This window comes from Podarcis gaigeae (assembly GCF_964106915.1).
Source record: "Podarcis gaigeae genome assembly, chromosome: 3".
In the NCBI taxonomy this organism is placed as follows: Eukaryota; Metazoa; Chordata; class Lepidosauria; order Squamata; family Lacertidae; genus Podarcis; species Podarcis gaigeae.
The window spans coordinates 97,162,955-97,182,463 of NC_139680.1; the positions used below are offsets into that span (position 1 = coordinate 97,162,955).

Sequence of the window (19,509 nt, forward strand, 5' to 3'; positions counted from 1 at the left end):
CCTCACCAGGCCCACATTCTGGCTCGTGCTGCCTGGCTTGTTTGCTCTCCTCTGAGGCTGTAGCACGGAGGGCAGGGCTGCTGCAGCACTCGGGGCATGATTGCTAAGGGAACATCTGCTTGCGCACAGAGAGGAGGAGGCAAGGAGGGGAAGGGGAAAGGAAAGGTGAGGGCGCTGAGAGCCATGGGGCAGCAGTAGAGCGTCTCTGTGCTGCTTGAGGCGGGTATGCACACACACACACACACACCCCAGTGGCAGGGTGAGGGGCAGAGGACAAAAGCAAGTCTAGAGTGAGAGACTAGGATAAAATCCACTGTTTCCACAACTTCTCGTTGTGAGCTTTCTATGGGTGAGTTGAAGGTTTGATTGGACCCTGGCTGAGAACCCAAAGGCTGAAAGGGAGGGTGTGTTAGGAGGAAACTGAATTAGTATTGATATATGTAGCAGTAGTAATAGTAATAATAATAATAAATAATAATAATAATAATAATAAACAACTTCCTTTTTCCAATATTTTGTTTTAATTGTTGTTGCTTCAGTGTTTGTACACCGCTTGGAGGTATTTTTTAATATATTAAATGGCATAGAAATTAAATAATCTAAAAAGTATGTTGTAAAACAAACTGGTGGGCCATGGGCAATCTGAACTTTTAAGAAGACCTTGCAAGACTGAATTCAGGGCACTCCTGGCCCTCAGAGTATAAGAATTACATCATGCAAGCAGATGTAGCCTTTGAGGGAATGGTCTTGGCTCAGTGGTGGATCATCTGCACAAAGAAGGCCCTTGGTTGTGTCTTTAGCATCTTTCAGCTAGGGCACGAAAAAATCCTCTGTTAGCAACACCAGAGAGCCCCTGCAGTGAGCCACATGCAGCACCAGATGAGGGAAGAACCTTCTCTCTCAGGCTGGCCTGGGCAGGAAGGGGTATAAAGCACTTTATTTTTCAGCTGACCCCTTTTCAAACCACAAGGTCTACCTGACTCTATCACAACTTGCCTCTGTGGTCTTGTTTGCTGGTCCAGACCCCTGGCTTGTTCTCAGGTACTGATGGTCATGGAGTCCTGACTCTCCAGGCCACTCACTGCCTCTGGTCCAGCCTTGACATGCCACTGGTCTCATAGACAGCACTGAGCTAGATGGACAAATGGTCTGACTCTGTATGAGCCAGCGTCTTACGTTCGTGGTCCCCATCACTGCACACTAGGACACAGATATTCCTCTGCTTTCCGAAAAGAGGAAGAGCGTGGAAGATGTGGCAACAGTTCTTTTTGCTTCTCTAGTTGGGGAAGTACAGTAATACAGTGCGGCTGTGGAGCTTGTGCATGTGTGCTCTCTCTCTCTCTCTCCCCCCCCCCCTTTCGCCTCTGGCAGAGACAGAGTGTGCAGATCAGGTCACTGGTCAGGGCACATCAGCACAACACATCAGCACACTGTAGCTATTACTTTTATAGTGGCTCCCTCAACTGTTTGCAGAGTGTGTACATGTAGGTAGGAGCTAGTGCTGCTTGCCAATGTGGTGTAGTAGTTAAGAGCGGTAGTCTCGTAATCTGGTGAACCGGGTTCGCGTCTCCGCTCCTCCACATGCAGCTGCTGGGTGACCTTGGGCCAGTCACACTTCTCTGAAGTCTCTCAGCCCCACTCACCTCACAGAGTGTTTGTTGTGGGGGAGGAAGGGAAAGGAGAATGTTAGCCGCTTTGAGACTCGAAGGGGAGTGAAAGGCGGGATATCAAATCGAAACTCTTCTTCTTCTTCTTCTTGCAACATCTCCTTTTCTATCTTCTGGTTTTAAGAACAGAAATGGAGAGAGCAATGAGAGCTGCTTTCTTCATGCTGTAATTTCTTTCCGCGATGCAAGGTAGCCTATACTGGCTTCCAATGTGTGTAGATGATCCTTGGGGGAATTACGGGTTTAATTTTCCAGGGTTGCTTGAATATCAACATATATAGCATGGAAGAAGTGGAAGCCAGGATGAAACCTGAAGCAAAACAAGCAGTCCCTGGAGGGAAAAGTTGATGTAGCTGGCTGCTAAGTCCAGCACACCAGGGTAATTGGACCATTTGCTGAAAAGAAACTCTCAGTGTCTTCTAATGCAGAACAAAAGTATTTTAATTGGAAAGATCAAAATAGCTTGGCTGCTTGAGATCTGTGTGTCTAGAATGTAAGGAAGGGGTTTAGGAAAGATCTCTTTCCTGTTGCAACGTTGTCGCTCTTGGCAGAAATCCTAATGCATTACACATCTTTATTGAAACAAATCAACCTATCCTTTGGCTTAAGGTTTCTCAGCAGTCCATTATATGCATAAGAAGTATGGCTTTGAAACCCATACATGTCACAGAGTTACGGGCCAGTGCACTATGTGGAGAATAAAGCATACAGTTAAAATGTGACACATGATTATATTACAGTGGACGCTCGGGTTGCGAACATGATCTGTGCGGGATGCACGTTCGCAACCTGCAGCGGTGCGGGTTGCGATTTGGCGCTTCTGCACATGCGCAAAGCGCGACCAGCGAAACCCAGAAGTAACCTATTCTGGTACTTCCAGGTTTCGGCGTTCCATAACCCAAAAAAACACAACCTGAAGTGTCTGTAACCTGAGGTATGACTGTATTTTAACGGCTGCTTTTGTCCGTAATTTTATGTCTGCGCACTACTGGCGGTGACAACTTTGTGTGTGTCCAGTTGACACACGACTGCCAATAAAGGGGTCCTTTTGGACCTGGAAGAGGGCAGAACGGTGGACAGAACAGGGCAGCGAGGGCATTTGTGTGCTCTGCCGACACATGCGGGGGCCAGCAGTGGAAGCCCCCACACACAGTGGTTGCCACCTGTATTTTATTCTCCTGTTTTGTGTTTTTTATGGTGGTTGAGTTATTTTGTGGCTAAGATACCTTGAGTGCTATTTAGCTGAGAGGCAACATATAAACCTTTCAAATAAGTTAGCCAATTAAATTTGGGTGAAAATAAAACATGCTTAATTTTATCTCAGTTGCTCTCTTTCTCTCTTAATATTTCCATGGTAGTTTTGTCATCATAAACCAGTTTGGCATACAGTACTTTGGTTCTTGTTTCTATGAAGACTTCCTTTCTTAGGTATGATGATGGTTTTTTCCTTGGCGTTGAGAATATCCTCTAGTCATTGATTGTGAATATATGGTTTCCTGTGATTTAAAACTTCTACTTAAATAGTAATGAAGTGTTAATGTAAATGGGCTATAAATTAAAATGTGTATCTATGTATTGTTGTGTTAAAGAGTTATTAAATAATAGCCGCTATTTTGTTTGCTAAAAAAATATTTTGAAAAGGGCTCTGTATGCATTGAGAAAGTGTGACGAAGAAGCTTTTGAAAGCCTGAAAGGGAATGAGTAACTAAGAGAAGAAAGGTCTCTAGGCGATGAGAACTTACGCCAAAACAAATATATTAGTAGGTTGCCATGTCTTCTTTGATACTACTTCATACATTCCATGCTGATCCTGGTATTGAAAACAGATTTGTGTACTAAGCCTGTTGAGACCAGAGGTTGCAAGCACTTGCAGGCTTCAGCGGTGTATCAGGCGTATGTCATTTCCTCTGCCCAGGGAGAAAGTGCTCCTACATCGAACATGGCACTAGGTTAAGCTTTTTAAGTGCTTGGCTTAATTAGCATCTCACTTGTTGACAGAATGCCAGAAATTTAATGGTGTACCTTTAATGCTTATTGATAATTTAAATCATGTTGGTTAGAGCATGGTGCTGATAGTGCCAAGGATGCTGGTTTGATCCCCGTATGGGACAGCTGCATATTCCTGCATTGCAGGGAGCTGGACTAGATGATCCTCAGGGTCCCTTCCAACTCTGTAATTCTATGATTCTATGTTGTTATTAAAACATCCTCACATTGTATATCTGAATAATCCTACTAATGTACATAAGCCATAGAAACACCAATGTATTTCAATAAGAGAAGTTCTTTAAAGCAAGCAGCAGTGCTAATAATATACCTTGAATTATTCCTTCCTAGGGCTATATGGAGGATACACAGTAGATTTTGTGTGTGAGAACAGGGCGAGAGGGATTAGGGAGGGATGGAGATGAAGTGGAGTCTTTGGATAACCAGAATTTAAATAATTGAAATGTATGATGTCATGATCAAGGATAGCCATTTTTGTATATTATGATTTGGATTATAAGGGAGTTTTCTGCCAATTCTCTAATTTGAGAAGTAAGAGCTGAACATGTTCCTGCCTGATTTGGCATCGTGTAGTATGGAGGTATTTCATCAAATCATAGAATGCAGATTATTCTCAAATGAGTTGGCGTGATGTGCTGTATTAGAACAGAAGTATGATACTAACAATTGAAAATCATACTCTTTCTGTTTCCTTTCTTTTGTTCTATAATCCCCTTTCTTAGAAAGTAAATCAAAAGGTCTTCAGTGGGTGATAGATACAACCATTGCATATCCCAAAGCTCAACCCCTAGACATCCAGACCTGGATTCTTGGCTACAGGCGACCAACAATTACACATGTACATTACAGGTAGGAAAAATATGTTTGTCTTCTGTTAATTTTAAATCGAGACCGGGGGGAAATATATTAGGTACTTGTCTTTTGGAATATGACTGGCTTGAAATAAAATTTTCATATTGCTTTCTTCCTCAAAACTCTTCATTTTTGGACAAGCAAATAATTTTCAGTAAGGTAACTTGGGGTGTATGTTTGTAGATAGACGTTTCTGGGAATAGGTGGGTTTTGTACCTCCCAATAGCATAAGAAAGTCAGACTATGACAACATACTCCTTGAATTAAAGCCAGTACTTTAGTTATGGTCAAATGTGTCTTTTGAAAACCAAAGCAAGGAAGTTGTTCCTTGCTTGGCTACTAATTGGTCGTAGAGACCCTATCCATCCATCCATGGTGATCTTACATAACATCATACAATGTGGCTCTTGCAAATGTGGCAAACATTTACTGGGTCTGCCCATGACATCTGTAATGAAGAATGCTGAATGCCAGGTCAGTCTGCAATAAACCATGCGGATCTATGCTTTGATCATGGATGAACAGGTGTATCACCAAGACCTGCTCATCAGGTGTGACGTCAGACATCAGTCCTGCACATTTGCCAAAGAAGACTGGTTAGTCTTGCGTTCACCTGCCATATGTCCACCCTGCGTTTACATGTATTTGCCCTGCAATCAATAGTAGTGTTTACTACAAGACTTGCTTTCAATGTATCTACCCTGGATTTGCCACACACAGCATAAAGTGGTCCTCTGATAATGGCACAAAGCAAGTTGATAGAGGCTTTGGAAAAAATACTGAATAGTGGGGGCCAATTAAATTTAGTTTTAATGCATAAAGCCTACAACTAACAGACCACTGAGTGCAGGCTAGAGAGTGGGGGTTGAGCCCACCTTTCCACAGTGACTTGTCACTAAGTCTGGCTGCTAAGTTGCCTCTCTGTTGAGTTGCCTGAAATAACTTGGGAGAAATATATTTGGAAGAGAAGGGCCAGCATTTACTGTTTTCTTCTCTTCTTTCTTTCTCGGGTCCAGTTTGGACAACCATTCCTGTCTGGTTTATGAACCCAGTAACAAGTGCTCTTCCCTTACCCCTTTGCTCCTTCCATCACACTCTGGCTTCGCCATGAAGATCCTGACCTGCATTAAGCCACATTTCCCCACTTTTTGTGTGATTCAAAACTCTGCTTTAGAACAAGCCAAGATCTTCATGCTGAAGCTGGCACACGGCAGAAGGAGAGAAGGGTTTAAGGAGGGTTATTATATTCAATACAAAAATAGTCAAGTGGGTTTATTATATTTATTTTAGAAATGTATGTTCCCCTTTTTCTTCAGTCCACTTACCGTTCCAGAGTTCAGCTCTGTAGAAAATGTTCTGCATAATTTCAGCAGAAGCCAGCTGTGCACAGTTTCAGTTGCCTGTGATACTATCAAGGAACATTTTACCCTCCCATGTAACCCCTGGAGCAGTTTTGTACTTTATATGGTGACAATTGAAAGGCATGCAGCATTTTTAAACATTAAAAAGGTGAACCTTCCACTTGAAGCATTAAGGGAGATAGGTAAGACCAATGGTCAAGTCAGGAATCTACTGGTATGCATGCAGTTGTGAATCCAGGAGACCAGGATGACAGATCAGTGGGGGAAATGCTTGAGTGGGGGAGAACATTTGAACAGAGCTGAGACCTGGCACTTCATAATCCTATTCAGTCACCTCCCAGGTCTCCCTTGAGAATGTGTATTGTATAGAACATTGCACACACAGCTGCAGCTTGTTCCTGCAAATCTTTTCAGTGTTGTGAATTAGAGTTTAAATAGCACTCAGAAATCTGCTGAAGGTAATGAAAACATAACAGTGTAGGAAGGGCGAATGAAAGGTGGAATGGCAAACAGAATCCTATTATGAAAGACTTTTTCTTTTGGAGACTAAACTCAACTAGTCATTTCATGCCTTTAACTTGAAGGCCAGTGCACAGCAGTCTTACATAAGAGAAGCCAAAAGGCACTTACGTTAAAGAGCTCGCTAATGAGAGTGGAGAGCAGCTACTTTCTTGACCTTTCGATATCTTCCAGGCTTGTTGAAGCTAAAACGTAATAGCAAGATCCTGGAGAAAAAGAGAGGCTGTGATGATGTGAATGGAAATTTATTGGTGAAATGAGTAAGATAAATATTTGGTGGTTGAAGTGAGTGTGAAATTTTCTATTCAGTAAATTAACTTTTTGTCATGGGGCAATGAAATGATGTTCCTCTAGCTAGCCATCCTATTATGATATGTATAATGAAGGCTTGAGAGAGGGTGCAATTTGATCTTGTGTTTTGGAATATTTGGGGCATAGGGTTAAGTGCTATGGTGATGGCACAATAGGATGCTCTTCCCTGGCTTTCCTTTGAGGACTGACCCTGGCTGTTGTGGCATAAATGATGCTGTTCTGACATTAAGGGAAAGTGCTGTTTGGTGCAGAATTGTCCCCCAAACACTCTCATTTGTGGCAGGTAGCGGGGATAAAGGGCCATACTAGTTGTCTGTACTTTGCTTACTAGATTGAAATTCTGAATCCAGGGAACTAGAATGAGTTCAGGAACAGAAGGCACTGCATGTGTGCAGACATGTTTTATTTACTTATGAATAGAATGATAAAGGTTGAAGATGCAATGGGAACTGGCCTTGAGAAAAGAGCAGAGGAAAGTTGGAGAAGAAATGCGCCAGGATAAATATGCTTGATGGACTCTCCTCATTGTGAAATATGAATTGGACTGGTTTGGAACAGGGAACCAATGCCTGAATATAAGAACTTTCAGAGTCTGCATTTTGCCCCCCCCCCCCAAAAAAAAAGGTGTGTTGACAAGGCGTTAGGAGAGCTTCCTTAGTGGCTGCACTGATTGCATCTTCCTTCCTAGGGAGAACTGTTTTGCCTCCTCTTTAATAGTCTTTCACCAACAGGTGAGGACTTTTTCTTTCTTTTTTTCTTTTGCTTAGGCATGCCCTCGGATTGATTGTATTTGACTAATTAAGGTATTTGAAAAGAAGTGTATCTGAAGAAGTGTGCATGCACACGAAAGCTTATACCTAGAACAAACTTTGTTGGTCTCTAAGGTGCTACTGGACAATTTTTTAATATTGCCTGCGTCAGACCAACACGGCTACCTACCGGAATGTAAAGTATTAGATGGGTGCCCCTGAAGATTGTTGCAAGAGATGAGTCCAACAATTTTAAAAAAGTGTAATGGGTTATGCAAACAGTTCTTCTGAGAATAGAATGAATAAATAGTGGAGAATATGCCGGGTCCTGTTCCAGAGTTCACCTGATTCACCTTACAGATGGGAAATTATTTCATATGTCTAGTGTACTGTTCTGTCTGTCTTTGAAATGCAGGATTTTTCCAATTAAAGATGTACCTGTTGAGCCTGCAGCCCTCACCATTTGGTTGTATCAACGGTTCATTGAAAAGGAGGATCTTTTGTCACACTTTTACAAAACAGGTAATACTTTCTTAAGATAAAAAACAAGCATTTTTAATATTCAGCTCCTTTCAAGCATGCTTTCACTTAATGGTCAACTAATTAGAAGTCCAGGATTAAGCTGCCCGCTATCCTTAGAGACGTGGAGGTGGACATTTTATCCCAATTTTTCTGTTGGTTTGTTTTCTTGTTCTACCTCCGCCCCTACCCCCAAAATGGAAAAATTGGGAAAGCCCTATGGTTTCTCCCAATTTTCCTGGGTTTCCCCAAGCCACCCCATCTCTACTTATGATCTCAGGTCTTAGACATTGCATTTCTAACGTACCTGAATTTTGCGAAACTTTTTCTTTTTTTGTATTGTTGGCTTTGTTATGTGCCTGTTAATAAATAAAATATTTAGAAATGATTCTTTTAAAAAAGTATTGAACATGCCACTTTCAGCCCAGTCCTCTACATGTCTACTGAGAAGTAAGCCTCATTGAATTCAGTAGAGCTTTTATTGCAGCATGAATTTTAAGATTGCAGGCATGGGATCAGCCATGCGGGTAATGCAAAAGTTGGCGTTACATATTCTCTTACTGTCTTGCTGCACTTCGTGATGCTATTGCATACAAGTCTAGATACAGAGCGGCATGAGCCTTTGGGAAGGGCAACTGGAAAATTCTCCTTCCACAGTAGCTGGAGGGAGTGTTCTGACATGTGAAGAGGGGAAAGCATAACTTGTAAACAGTGGAAGTGCTGAAGTGGAGGAAGATTCCCCAGTGAGCATTGAAGCATTTTAAAATGCACTTGTTATTTTAACTTTATATGCTGCTACCAAGCTGCCCGAGGTAGTTCTTAACAAATCTTTACAATCTCATTCTGAAAGCCTAACCCAGGCTTCCTCAACCTCTGCCCTCCAGATGTTTTGAGACTACAGTTCCCATCGTCCCTGACCACAGGTCCTGCTAGCTAGGGATCATGGGAGTTGTAGGCCAAAAACATCTGGAGGGCCGAGTTTAAGGAAGCCTGGCCTAACCGATTGAGCCCTTTTTCTCTAGGAAGATCCAAGTAATCAGCTCCCCAGCCTATGCACATTAGGGAAATCTGATACCATCTGTAGTTGGAGGTTCCTTTACAAATAAATAGTTTAACCTGCCCTTTGGATCCTTTCCAACTCTACAGTTCTATTTTTCTAATTACTACATACGCCACACATCCAGTATATTAATGTGTATACAAGTCTGCCAAGCCATTGTCATGCTGTCTCATTGCAGAAATGGCACAGCCGTTGCTTCCTTAATTTCACTTGAAATTCGGGAAAATTAAAGAGGGCCTAAGAGGCTAAATAAATCCGAAATCCTGTAGATCCAATTCTGCCTTTTCTCTTACTGCAGAGAAGAAGAAAACACACTAGCAAAACTTAATTATGTTATGAGAAGGATTTTTAAAGTCTGGCTTGTTGAGTAACCTGTTTCTTGATGAATGAGAGCCAGTGCTATGCTACATCTGCATTGCGCCGAGTTCTTGTTCTGTCCATGGTGTGGCAACACTCTGAAATGGCAGCTTGAATGTGCAACTAACAGACTGTTCCTTCTCTTCCAGGAGCGTTCCCCCCTTTGCAGGGACAGACAGAAATTGTTTCCCGGGAGATGACCCTTAGCAATTTGTGGCTAATACTCGTACAGTTGTTTGCGTTTTTGTCAGGTGGTATGTGGTACTGCATTCTTCAGTATTTTTATCAATGCCTATTTTAAAAGGTGAATGAATGGGACCTAAGAACAAGAGGAACTTGGTACTTTACAGAGTGCATCATGTTATGTTCAAATGTGAATATACCAGGATAAAGGAACATTACTGGATGGACTTTCTCCCCCTTCGGGAATTTTAAACTCCGCTAGGAGAGAGAATCAGTAACACAGCAACCTAATGATGTATTTTAAGAACTGTCCATATTTTTAAAGGGTGTGTCTTCCTCGCACATCCACGTCAGCAAATTCGGTGTTTGAACAGGAGATACAATTATACAACCACCACAGGTGAACATCTGCAGCAAGATTGCTTTCACCGCAGGTAGTATTCAGCATTGTAGTAAAAACTCGGAATCTTCAGCAACTTTCTCTCCAGTAGCCTGTACTGCAAGTCTTGTGGTAGAGATCCCTCATCTGCACAAGCTCAAGTTGTATTGTAATTAATCATGCTGGATCTGTTTAATGTACTCTGCAGACCTGGTTATGGTATTGTGACTGCCCCATGTTACCTGTTTAGTAGGGACCTCTCTCTCTTCTTCTTCTTCTTCTGAAAAAAAATATATCTCAGTGAGATCTTGTATGGGAAAGCTAGAAAAGGAAAAGCGCTCTGCAAAAGGCATTAACTGTGTCATGAAGTATTGAAGAAATTGTGCATACCTCATTGATCCATCTGTTCTTACCATGTTTTCTGTCTTCAAATCTCTTGAGAGCATCCTCCTGTAAAGGTACTTCACATATGGCACATCACATAACCCGCTTCCCGTTTTTGTTTTACAATGCATTTTGTAAATTGGGATCTTTTCTTTCTTTCTTTTTTTTTTGCAAAACAATTTTGAAAATGCAATACAGTGATAGAAAAGAGCATAGCTTGAAAGGAATTTAGAAGCTGTCCATGACAGATTGGATTCTTGATAGCTATTAGCAGTTCAGAAAGGTCTGTGGATTGCCATCTCTAAAGTGTACCTGTTGCCACAGTCTAGCCCAGATGATATGGGTGGGTGTTGTTTTTAACCTTTATAGAGGCCTTTATTTCCATTTGACACAATAGTACCTGGAACATCCATGTGAGGGTTTATGCCAAGCACCACAATTCTTTGCTTATAGGAAAAATAAAATAAAAGGAAGTTAGCAGGGTCATGAAACAGTATATCTAGTCACTGGGTAAAACGTTTGCTTTACCATCCTGAACTAATGTAAAAATTCTCTGAACCATGAAGAGCGTTATGAAATCTGCCATCTTGCTGAAAAATGTCACTGTCATAGAAAGGGAATTTTAATTTAAGAGGCAGACTGGCACTAAAGCAGGATTTCAGGTTATAATGTTACAGTTTTATAATGGTTTTGAAGGAAAGATATTTGTTACCTATCACTCTTGGAACGTTTGGCATCCTGTCTGTATCACTATATGAAGATATATTTAAAAAGAACCATTCCTAGGAAACAGTTCCTAATTTCCACATACAGACATGCAAACGAAGCTTGAATGACAGAATGTTGTCTTTTTATGGACTGTAAGTTTTTCTAAGAGCCAAGCCAAGCCCACAGTAGTTGTCTGTGCTAAGTTTGAGGTATATATTCTCCTGGTTTCCCCAACCCCCCTCAAAATCACATGAGAACCAATTTTGGTGAGTAGTATACAAAATAAAAATATAAAACCACAGCATTATCCTTTTTTCTTTTGCTTTGAGTGGGGAAGAGGGGGAATGGGAAGAGATGAATTTCCCCTAGCTATGGGAATGAAATGTCACCTTGCTGAATACAGGTGAATAGTGTTTTTAAATAATGAAATGCATTTTAGCATGGATGATGGCAACATCCGCTATTCATTCTAGAAGATAACTCTGGTACATTTCACTGGAATGAGACCACCGCAGATACAAGGCAAAAAGTCAGTTTGCAGTTCAGACCTGCTTTTTGAACTTCATGCAAACTTAAGGATAAAACAGAAATAAAATCCATTTTAAGTAAAGCACTTCTTGCAGAAGGAAGCCTTTGGGGGGTGGGAGTGGCCAGCGTTTTTTGGTTTTTAATCCTCCTTGCCTTGTTGAGTTATAGTAAGCAGTTTGCTTCATTTGTTACGGAGTTCATTTCTGGTAATGATGTATGTAGCTTTGATCCTGAATGACAAACATCTTGAACTGGGATGCAAAGCAGCAGCTGCTGTTTTAGTGTATAATTTATTTGGACATGCAACCTATTTTAGGATGGGCATGATTATTCTGAAAACGAAGACTTGCATTCATGGGCGTAGCCAGGATTTGGGGGGGGGGGTGCAGGACTTTTGTTAGGGGAGGCAGAACCGACATGATTGGTCAGTTAAGTATTTCTATTGTTTTACTTGATGGGGGGGCAGCTGCTCCCCCTGCCCCCTCTTGGCTATGCCTATGCTTGCATCTAAATGTAGGCAGTGAAAACTAGGTATGCATTGTGCTGCTTCATCAGACTTCCTGTTCTGCTATAGCTGCATTGAATTCAGCAGAACCAAATCCAGAGTACGTTTGGGGAATACAGAAGAATGGAAAGTTAGTTAACAACATTTTTTAAATGTGTGTGTATATACATGAAATGCTGTATATATGCAGTAAGTTGGTCCAGTCTGTTTTGAGTATAGTAGTTCAGTTGAAAACTCCCTAGGTTCATGGTGGCTTGAGCCTTCCATTTAATACAGCATTTCATAGTGAGTGAGGCCTCAACATAGGCATCTGGTTGGCCACTCTGAGAATAGGATGCTGTCATTGGCCTGTTCCAACAGGCTCTTTTGTTCTTATGAGTGGACATTGTCCTGGGTTGTCTTCTTCTTACAAAGAGGAGACGGGATTCCTTGCGTCTTGGAATATAATGAACTTCCTCGACATCTTTTGCATCACCTAATCCCACATAAGACAGTATCTTACAATTCTGTATCCAAATTGTAGAGTTGGAAGGGACCCCGGGGGTCATCAGTTCCAACCCCCTGCAATGCAGGAATTTCAACTAGATCACACTACCGATGGCCATCCAACTCTGCTTAAAAACCTCCAGTGAAGTCCACCAACTTCCAAGGGAGTCCGTTCCACTGTTAAACAACTCTTACCATCAGAAAGTTCTTCCTAATAATAATAATTTTGTTATTTAAGTCCCACCCATCTGAGTTGTCCCAGCCACTCTGAGCGGCTTCCAACACATATAAAAGCATAATAAAACATTGGGCATGTTTAGTCGGAATCTCCTTTCATGTAACTTGAATCCATTGGTTCGAGTCATCTAAATGAGCACCTCGCAGTTCCATCTTCGCAGCAGCTAGCTCACATTATAATTCATGTTTCTCTATGTAAGCATACAATGAAAGAGGTGCATTTATATAATGGTATCAGAATAGTTGGAAGATTAGAAAGGGGCCACTAATTTGTGTTGAACTACTTCAGTAGGCACCCTTGCTTTCTCTCTGGAAAACATAGTGTAGAGCCAGCTCATCCCATGCTGAAGCTTACCATACTTGCATGCCATCATATGGGCATTAGCAGCCATGGGACATATCTTGATGCATTGGGGTCATCATGCAAAACTCACCTGGCAATTCAGACATTGTGACAGTCTTAACACACACTGCCTTTTTCAGCAGCGTGACTTGACTGGAGGATGTAATGTTAGAATTGACTCTGAATAATAATTATTTTATTATTTATTAAATTTGTATACTGCCCTTCATCCGTAGAATTACAACACAAAGAACACAAAGTACATGATAAAAATAAGAACAAAAACAAACACATAATCCCTCCCTCCCACATCACACTTAAAAGGGCATCAGATGTTAGTTGGCCAAAGGCCTGGTTGAAGAGGAACGCTTTCATCTGGTGCCAAAAGGTGTATAATGAAGGCACCAGCCGAACCTCCCTGGGGAGAGCATTCCACGATAATGAGGGCTGCTTTGGCAAAGCCTGAATGGTGGATGGCAAACACCCACTCACAAAGCTTGTTTTACTATGGCCTGCATATTTATTTTCTATGCAGAATAGTTTATGTAGAATAATATGCCCAGCGGAACATTGTTTTAACAAATCTTAATGGTTTTACATGAGACAGTTCCATTTAAGCATTATGGAACAGTAGAAAACACAAGGATAAAAATTACGATGCTTTCTCAGGTTTGGTGTGGGTGTTGGAGATTCAGCTGAACCTATTCTTAGTCTTGCAAATTTGGATCAGTATGTTAACTAGGTAGTGTAAAACATCAACTGAAGTAAGCGTTTTGAAGGCTAACCATTTATTAACAAGAAACCATCACGGCCTTAACCGTTTTAAAGTGATGCGTGCCATTCACACTGATCCCTTCCTCCCCACTCTCTGAGTTGATGGTCACTGTTCTGCAAGCTTTCTTAACGTTTACGCGTTATTCTTTTTTTAGCAAGAACTTAAGTTACAATTGTAAACCTTACTTTAAAGACCCAAAGATTTTGTGGTGTTCAGGAAGCAAGACCACACTCCTTTCAAATCCAGCCAAAATATGAGAGATGTCAGGTCTGGTCTGCAAACGTGTGTTTTTGCGACTTGGTTTGTTCAGCATATGACTCACAACTGAATGTGTGAACTGCTTTTATGGAAAAGCATTGCATTGCGAAGTAATGTTAAGTGATGGCTCATTGAGAGACAGAGCACGAGTCTGTGAACTGGGGCAGTCTAATACAATTATGCAAACCATGCCTAACCTACTAACATCTACTCCACAGCTTCTTTTCATTTTAATGGGGACCCCCTTATTATATCCTAATGTTGCAGCACTTGGTGTTCTGTGCCCCAAAGCTGCCTTCCGTCCTCTTGGCTGTTCAGTGCATCGTTCCATCTGTCCGTAGAAAACAAGGATACCAAACAGCTGTGTGGGGCAGCAGTTAAGGCTTTGAGAATTTCCTCTAGACAAAATGTTACATGCACTTGGGACCAAAGTTAATGAATTTCTTTCTGGACATCTCAGCATACAGGTTGGTATGAAGGAATGGCACTGACCCTTGGCCTTTGGCCGTGGATTTCTGTTTCTACCAAAAACAAACAAAATGAAGCTTACAGCTGAAGGTACCATACTGGCGGGGGGAGGGGAGCCACATGAAAATGTACGCATGAAATACCATGTTTTGCAGAGTTACACACTTGGTTTTGCAAGGAGGGAGTTCGAAGATTAAACTGCAAGGTCATCACAATTCGTTGTGAATTACTTTTGTTACTCTTGTACAAAACTTGTAGGTTGTCCTGTTGTATACCTGTCTGCGAAAATTCCTTAAACATATGGTGGCTTTGAGAAAGTCTATGCATTTTATTGTTATACTTCTTAAATGTCCAGTACAACCTTGCATTGAATTTCCTCCTTGATGGTGATGAAGATAATGGGATTTGGGATGCCGTATTCTTTAGTTTGGTCTTTCATCCTCTCTTTTGTGTATCTGTTTTTATTCCCCTTTTATTTTATGCCATATGTGATTGGAATGATTACAGGCACCATGATGTGAGTCTGTTAAAGGACTGGTCACATTTGGATTTTGTGCTTCGACTTGATTTTTCTTTATCAAAATAAATAACCAATCAACATTCTTCTTTTTTTATACTTCCGCAGATACCAAAAATGCTTTCCTCTTCGCAGGCAAATATATGGCATTATTGGGTTTGGAGTTTCTGTTTTCCATGTTACAGTTGCTAATAGACAAGAAAGGGAAATAATGTGCCGGGTTCATTTTGTTTCCCATAAAACATTGAATCGGTTGTGTTAATTGTTCTTGCTGCAAGTTTGTATGCGTGTTAGCTAAATATATGGTTTGTTAATTCTGCTTCCAGCTGGAATAGTTCTATTTATAGCTCTCAGGAATAGCATAGAGACTCGTCTTTTTCTGCAAGAAGGGACTGGATTGTCACCTGCCATTTTAACTCAGTCACGGTAATAACTGCATAAATGTTTGCAGAGATCTAGCGACCAATATAAAGGTATGAACATTTCAGAGTTGCTTAAGGGAAAGAAGGAGGCTGCTGCCATAATGTATCTTTGTTTGTTTGTTTGTTTGTTTGTTTGTTTGTTTGTTTGTTTGAAATGTATGCAACCACTTTAAAGAACGTTTAGCTTAAAATAAGCAATACAGGGTGCCATGGTGCCAGGGACTTACAGTCCTGCGATGCAGCACTCTATTAACACTAAGGCCTGGTTCAGGTTAAAAGCAACCCCACAAGGAGAAGGTGTGGCTTTGTAAGCTGGCAGAACTACTGTAGAGGCACTAATTTGCAAGAGCAAATGAGCGTTGCCTCTATGGCCATGATTGTGCAACGACACAACCCTTTTTGTGCGTTGCCACTGTAGCTCAGATTTGCACGTGGCTGGGTAGGGCGTGCTATAAAAACACCATCCGAGGTTGAGTCCTACGCAAACCTGGTGGAAGCCCTGGTTGTTTGCACGGAGGCGCCATTAGTCTGAACCCTTAGTCAAGCGGTGTCAATGTTTTAAGCAAAGTGGCCGTAATAGGGAAGTAGAAACAAATGGAACTCTTAGGAGCGAGCCGAAGCACATTGCTCAGTCCAAAGAACTGTGCATTGTGGTTACTGTCTACCTCTTTGTTTCACCTCTGGATTTTGTTTGGGTTTGGATATGTGTTCTTTGTGCTGATGATGAAAGTATTATTTTTTAAATCAAAATCAAAACGAGGGTAGGGGGAATGAAGTTTAAAGCACTACAAGATCCGGTGCTGACCAGCCCTGTTCTGCACGTCCTTGACAAAAGCCATTGTTTTTAATTCCTAATATAAATAATGTTTGTAAAGTTCCTTCCTGCTAGGGGGAAAATATGTATTTTTAAAAGGGGGGGGGATCTGTCTTTTGGCTATAAGAATGTCAGCTGTATGAGCAGGTGTGATCATATCATAACATGCTGATTGGATATAAATCAATAAAGTTTATACCTCTCAGGACTCTTTGTGCTTGGTCTTTTGGGTAATCTGTTAGCATGCTCTGTGGATTCCCCAGCTCCAACATGTGGGCAGAGAGAATGTGATGCACTGATTCTGGTCATGTGAATTATGTAATGTACCTTGACCAGAAACTAATACAAATTTGTTGACTTGAGTACCAGAATGGCACTGGAAAAATAGCAAAGACCACAGTGGAAATGAGGTTAGAGGTTGCAAAGGAGTATGTTGGAAAGCATTTGCCATACTTTACAAGCCGGTCTAGATCTAAGTACAGTGGTACCTTGGTTCTCAAACTTAATCCGTTCTGGAAGTCCGTTCCCAAACCAAAGTGTTCCAAAACCAAGGCACACTTTCCCATAGAAAGTAATACAAAATGGATTAATCCATTCCAGACTGTTAAAAACAACCCCTAAAAGAGCAATTTGACGTGAATTTTACTAGCTAACGAGACCATTGATCCATAAAATGAAAGCAATAAACAATGTACTGCAGTCACACACACAATCAATCAATCAATCAATAGCTGAACTGGGTTCTACACAGTCACCAAACCCCGCCCCCCCCACAAAAAAACAAAAACGCAAAATAAATAGCAAAACCAGACCTAAGCATAACACTCAAAACGGAAGTGTGGCACTCAAATCGGAAGCGTAACACTCAAAACGGAGCACGTTCAGCTTCCGAAAAAAGTCTGCAAACCGGAACACTTACTTCCAGGTTTGCAGTGTTTGGGTTCCAAGTTGTGCGAGTACCAAGGCGTTGGAGAAGCAAGGTATCACTGTACATCAGAAATGGAGAAAGCTACCAGGAGGGGCATTCACTTTCGTTTTTACACCACTGCTGAAGGTTTTGGTGGGTGTGTCTACTCAAACATGTTTGTAGATGATTAGTGTTCTAAAATAACAGGTTCAGGAAGGAGACAGGGAAACTCCTGTGCTGATCACTGTCGCTCCTCATGGACTAGAAAGAAGGATTAGCACTCGTGAGTTACCATAATACCTAAACAGCAACAATAGGTCAATGGCAATGCTGCTTAATTTCCTGTTTCCCTTTTACTTCCACCCATTTTTTGAGAGACCAGGTCTGCAACCCCTGAATAGATGGCCTACTGTAGGTGCAATGCAATTCTAAGAGCATAGATGTGCCAAACGAAACAAAAGAGGGGGAAGCATATTTATATGTTGACAGACATAAAGTCTAAGAAATTTGTTGTGTTCCTTTGTAGCCAGTTGTATCCTTCAGCCATTCCCTCAAAGCTCTGTAAATAGGTGTCCTGGTTGTAACAGCAGGGGGGATTCTGCACTGTTGTTATTTTGGGGTGAGATTCAGTCACAGCACCAACAAAATAAGGTTGCGCAATTAAAGCTGTTTTGGCACACTTGCACAACAAACTTGCTTCCCCCCCCCAAAAAAAATCAGACACTTTGAAATTAGGAAAGCAATGGGGCATTGCATCTGGAATGTGTGGGATAACACTTACTGGACAGAGAAAGAGTTTATCACTGCCCTAAGGAATCTCAAAAGGGACGCGGCTGGCGCTGTGGGTTAAACCACAGAGCCTAGGACTTGCCAATCAGAAGGTCGGCGGTTCGAATCCCCACGACGGGGTGAGCTCCCGTTGCTCGGTCCCAGCTCCTGCCAACCTAGCAGTTCAAAAGCACAAAGTGCAAGTAGATAAATAGGTACCGCTCTGGCGGGAAGGTAAACGGCGTTTCCGTGCACTGCTCTGGTTCGCCAGAAGCAGCTTAGTCATGCTGGCCACATGACCCAGAAGCTGTACGCCGGCTCCCTCGGCCAATAAAGCGAGATGAGCGCCGCAACGCCAGAGTCTGTCACGACTGGACCTAATGGTCAGGGGTCCCTTTACCTTTACCTTTACCTAAGGAGTCTCAAAGCGGCTAACAATCTCCTTTCCCTTCCTTCCCCACAACAAACACTCCGTAAGGTGAGTAAGGCTGAGAGACTTCAAATAAGTGTGACTAGTCCAAGGTCACCCAGGAGCTGCATGTGGAGAAGAAGGGAAGCAAACCGGGTTCACCAGATTACGAGTCCTCTGCTCTTAACCACTACACCACACTGGCTCTCAGAACATCGTATAATCTCCCCACCAGCTAATCCAAAGGCATGCTTAATAAATATCAGGTGCTGCTGAACCTCCCTACAAAGTTTGTGTAAACATATCAGGATTAATGTTCGATAAACTATGGAAATGACCAATGTGTCTATTTTGGAGTGGGGCCTCTTTGTGTTATTACACTCAACAAGAGAGGGTGAGATTCTTATTTAATGAATGATGGCGGCATCCAATGCAACGTAGAAGAATACATGGAGAATAAGTGGTTGAAATGTTAAATCTTTTAAAGCATTAAGTCTTTTAGCTCAGCCTTTTTGATATGATAGGGAGGACAAACCTAATGCAAAACTTGAGTGTTCGTTAAAGGTACATGCAGCAAAGTCAGGAGACCAGGTGCAATAATTAGCACCAACGCTGATTTAAGAACACAGTCACATGCTTCTTGCTGTTTATGCAAATATGCATTTAAGGAGTTTAGGTAGCACATTCATCTATTTTTATCTATGTTTTATTCAGAAGTTAAATGTAAAGCTGCAAACAATAAAGAAGCTCATTTTCAATTAGACTGCATGTGGTTTCAAAAACGAGATATATGTAGAATGTGAAAATGCCATACAATACTTTGTTGTTGTTTAGTCGTGTCCGACTCTTCGTGACCCCATGGACCAGAGCACACCAGGCACTCCTGTCTTCCACTACCTCCCACAGTTTGGTCAAACTCATGCTGGTAGCTTTGAGAACACTGTCCAACCATCTCGTCCTCTGTCGTCCCCTTCTCCTTGTGCCCTCCATCTTTCCCAACATCAGGGTCTTTTCC

The 19,509-nt window shown here is 41.8% G+C and overlaps 1 protein-coding gene across 3 annotated transcripts in view; it reads left to right on the plus strand.

Annotated features, from left to right (window-relative positions):
- The window catches only part of LPGAT1 (lysophosphatidylglycerol acyltransferase 1), a 58,712-nt gene extending 42,094 nt beyond the window's left edge, over positions 1 to 16,618 (plus strand). For all 3 annotated transcript variants that reach the window (XM_083733752.1, XM_083733754.1, XM_083733753.1), the window contains 3 exons: positions 4,397 to 4,523; positions 7,883 to 7,989; positions 9,553 to 16,618. In XM_083733752.1, the coding sequence (XP_083589878.1) occupies positions 4,397 to 4,523; positions 7,883 to 7,989; positions 9,553 to 9,704 (386 nt within the window). In that variant the 3' untranslated portion in view covers positions 9,705 to 16,618. The remainder of the gene's footprint in view (positions 1 to 4,396; positions 4,524 to 7,882; positions 7,990 to 9,552) is intronic.
- Positions 16,619 to 19,509: the final 2,891 nt, after the last annotated feature.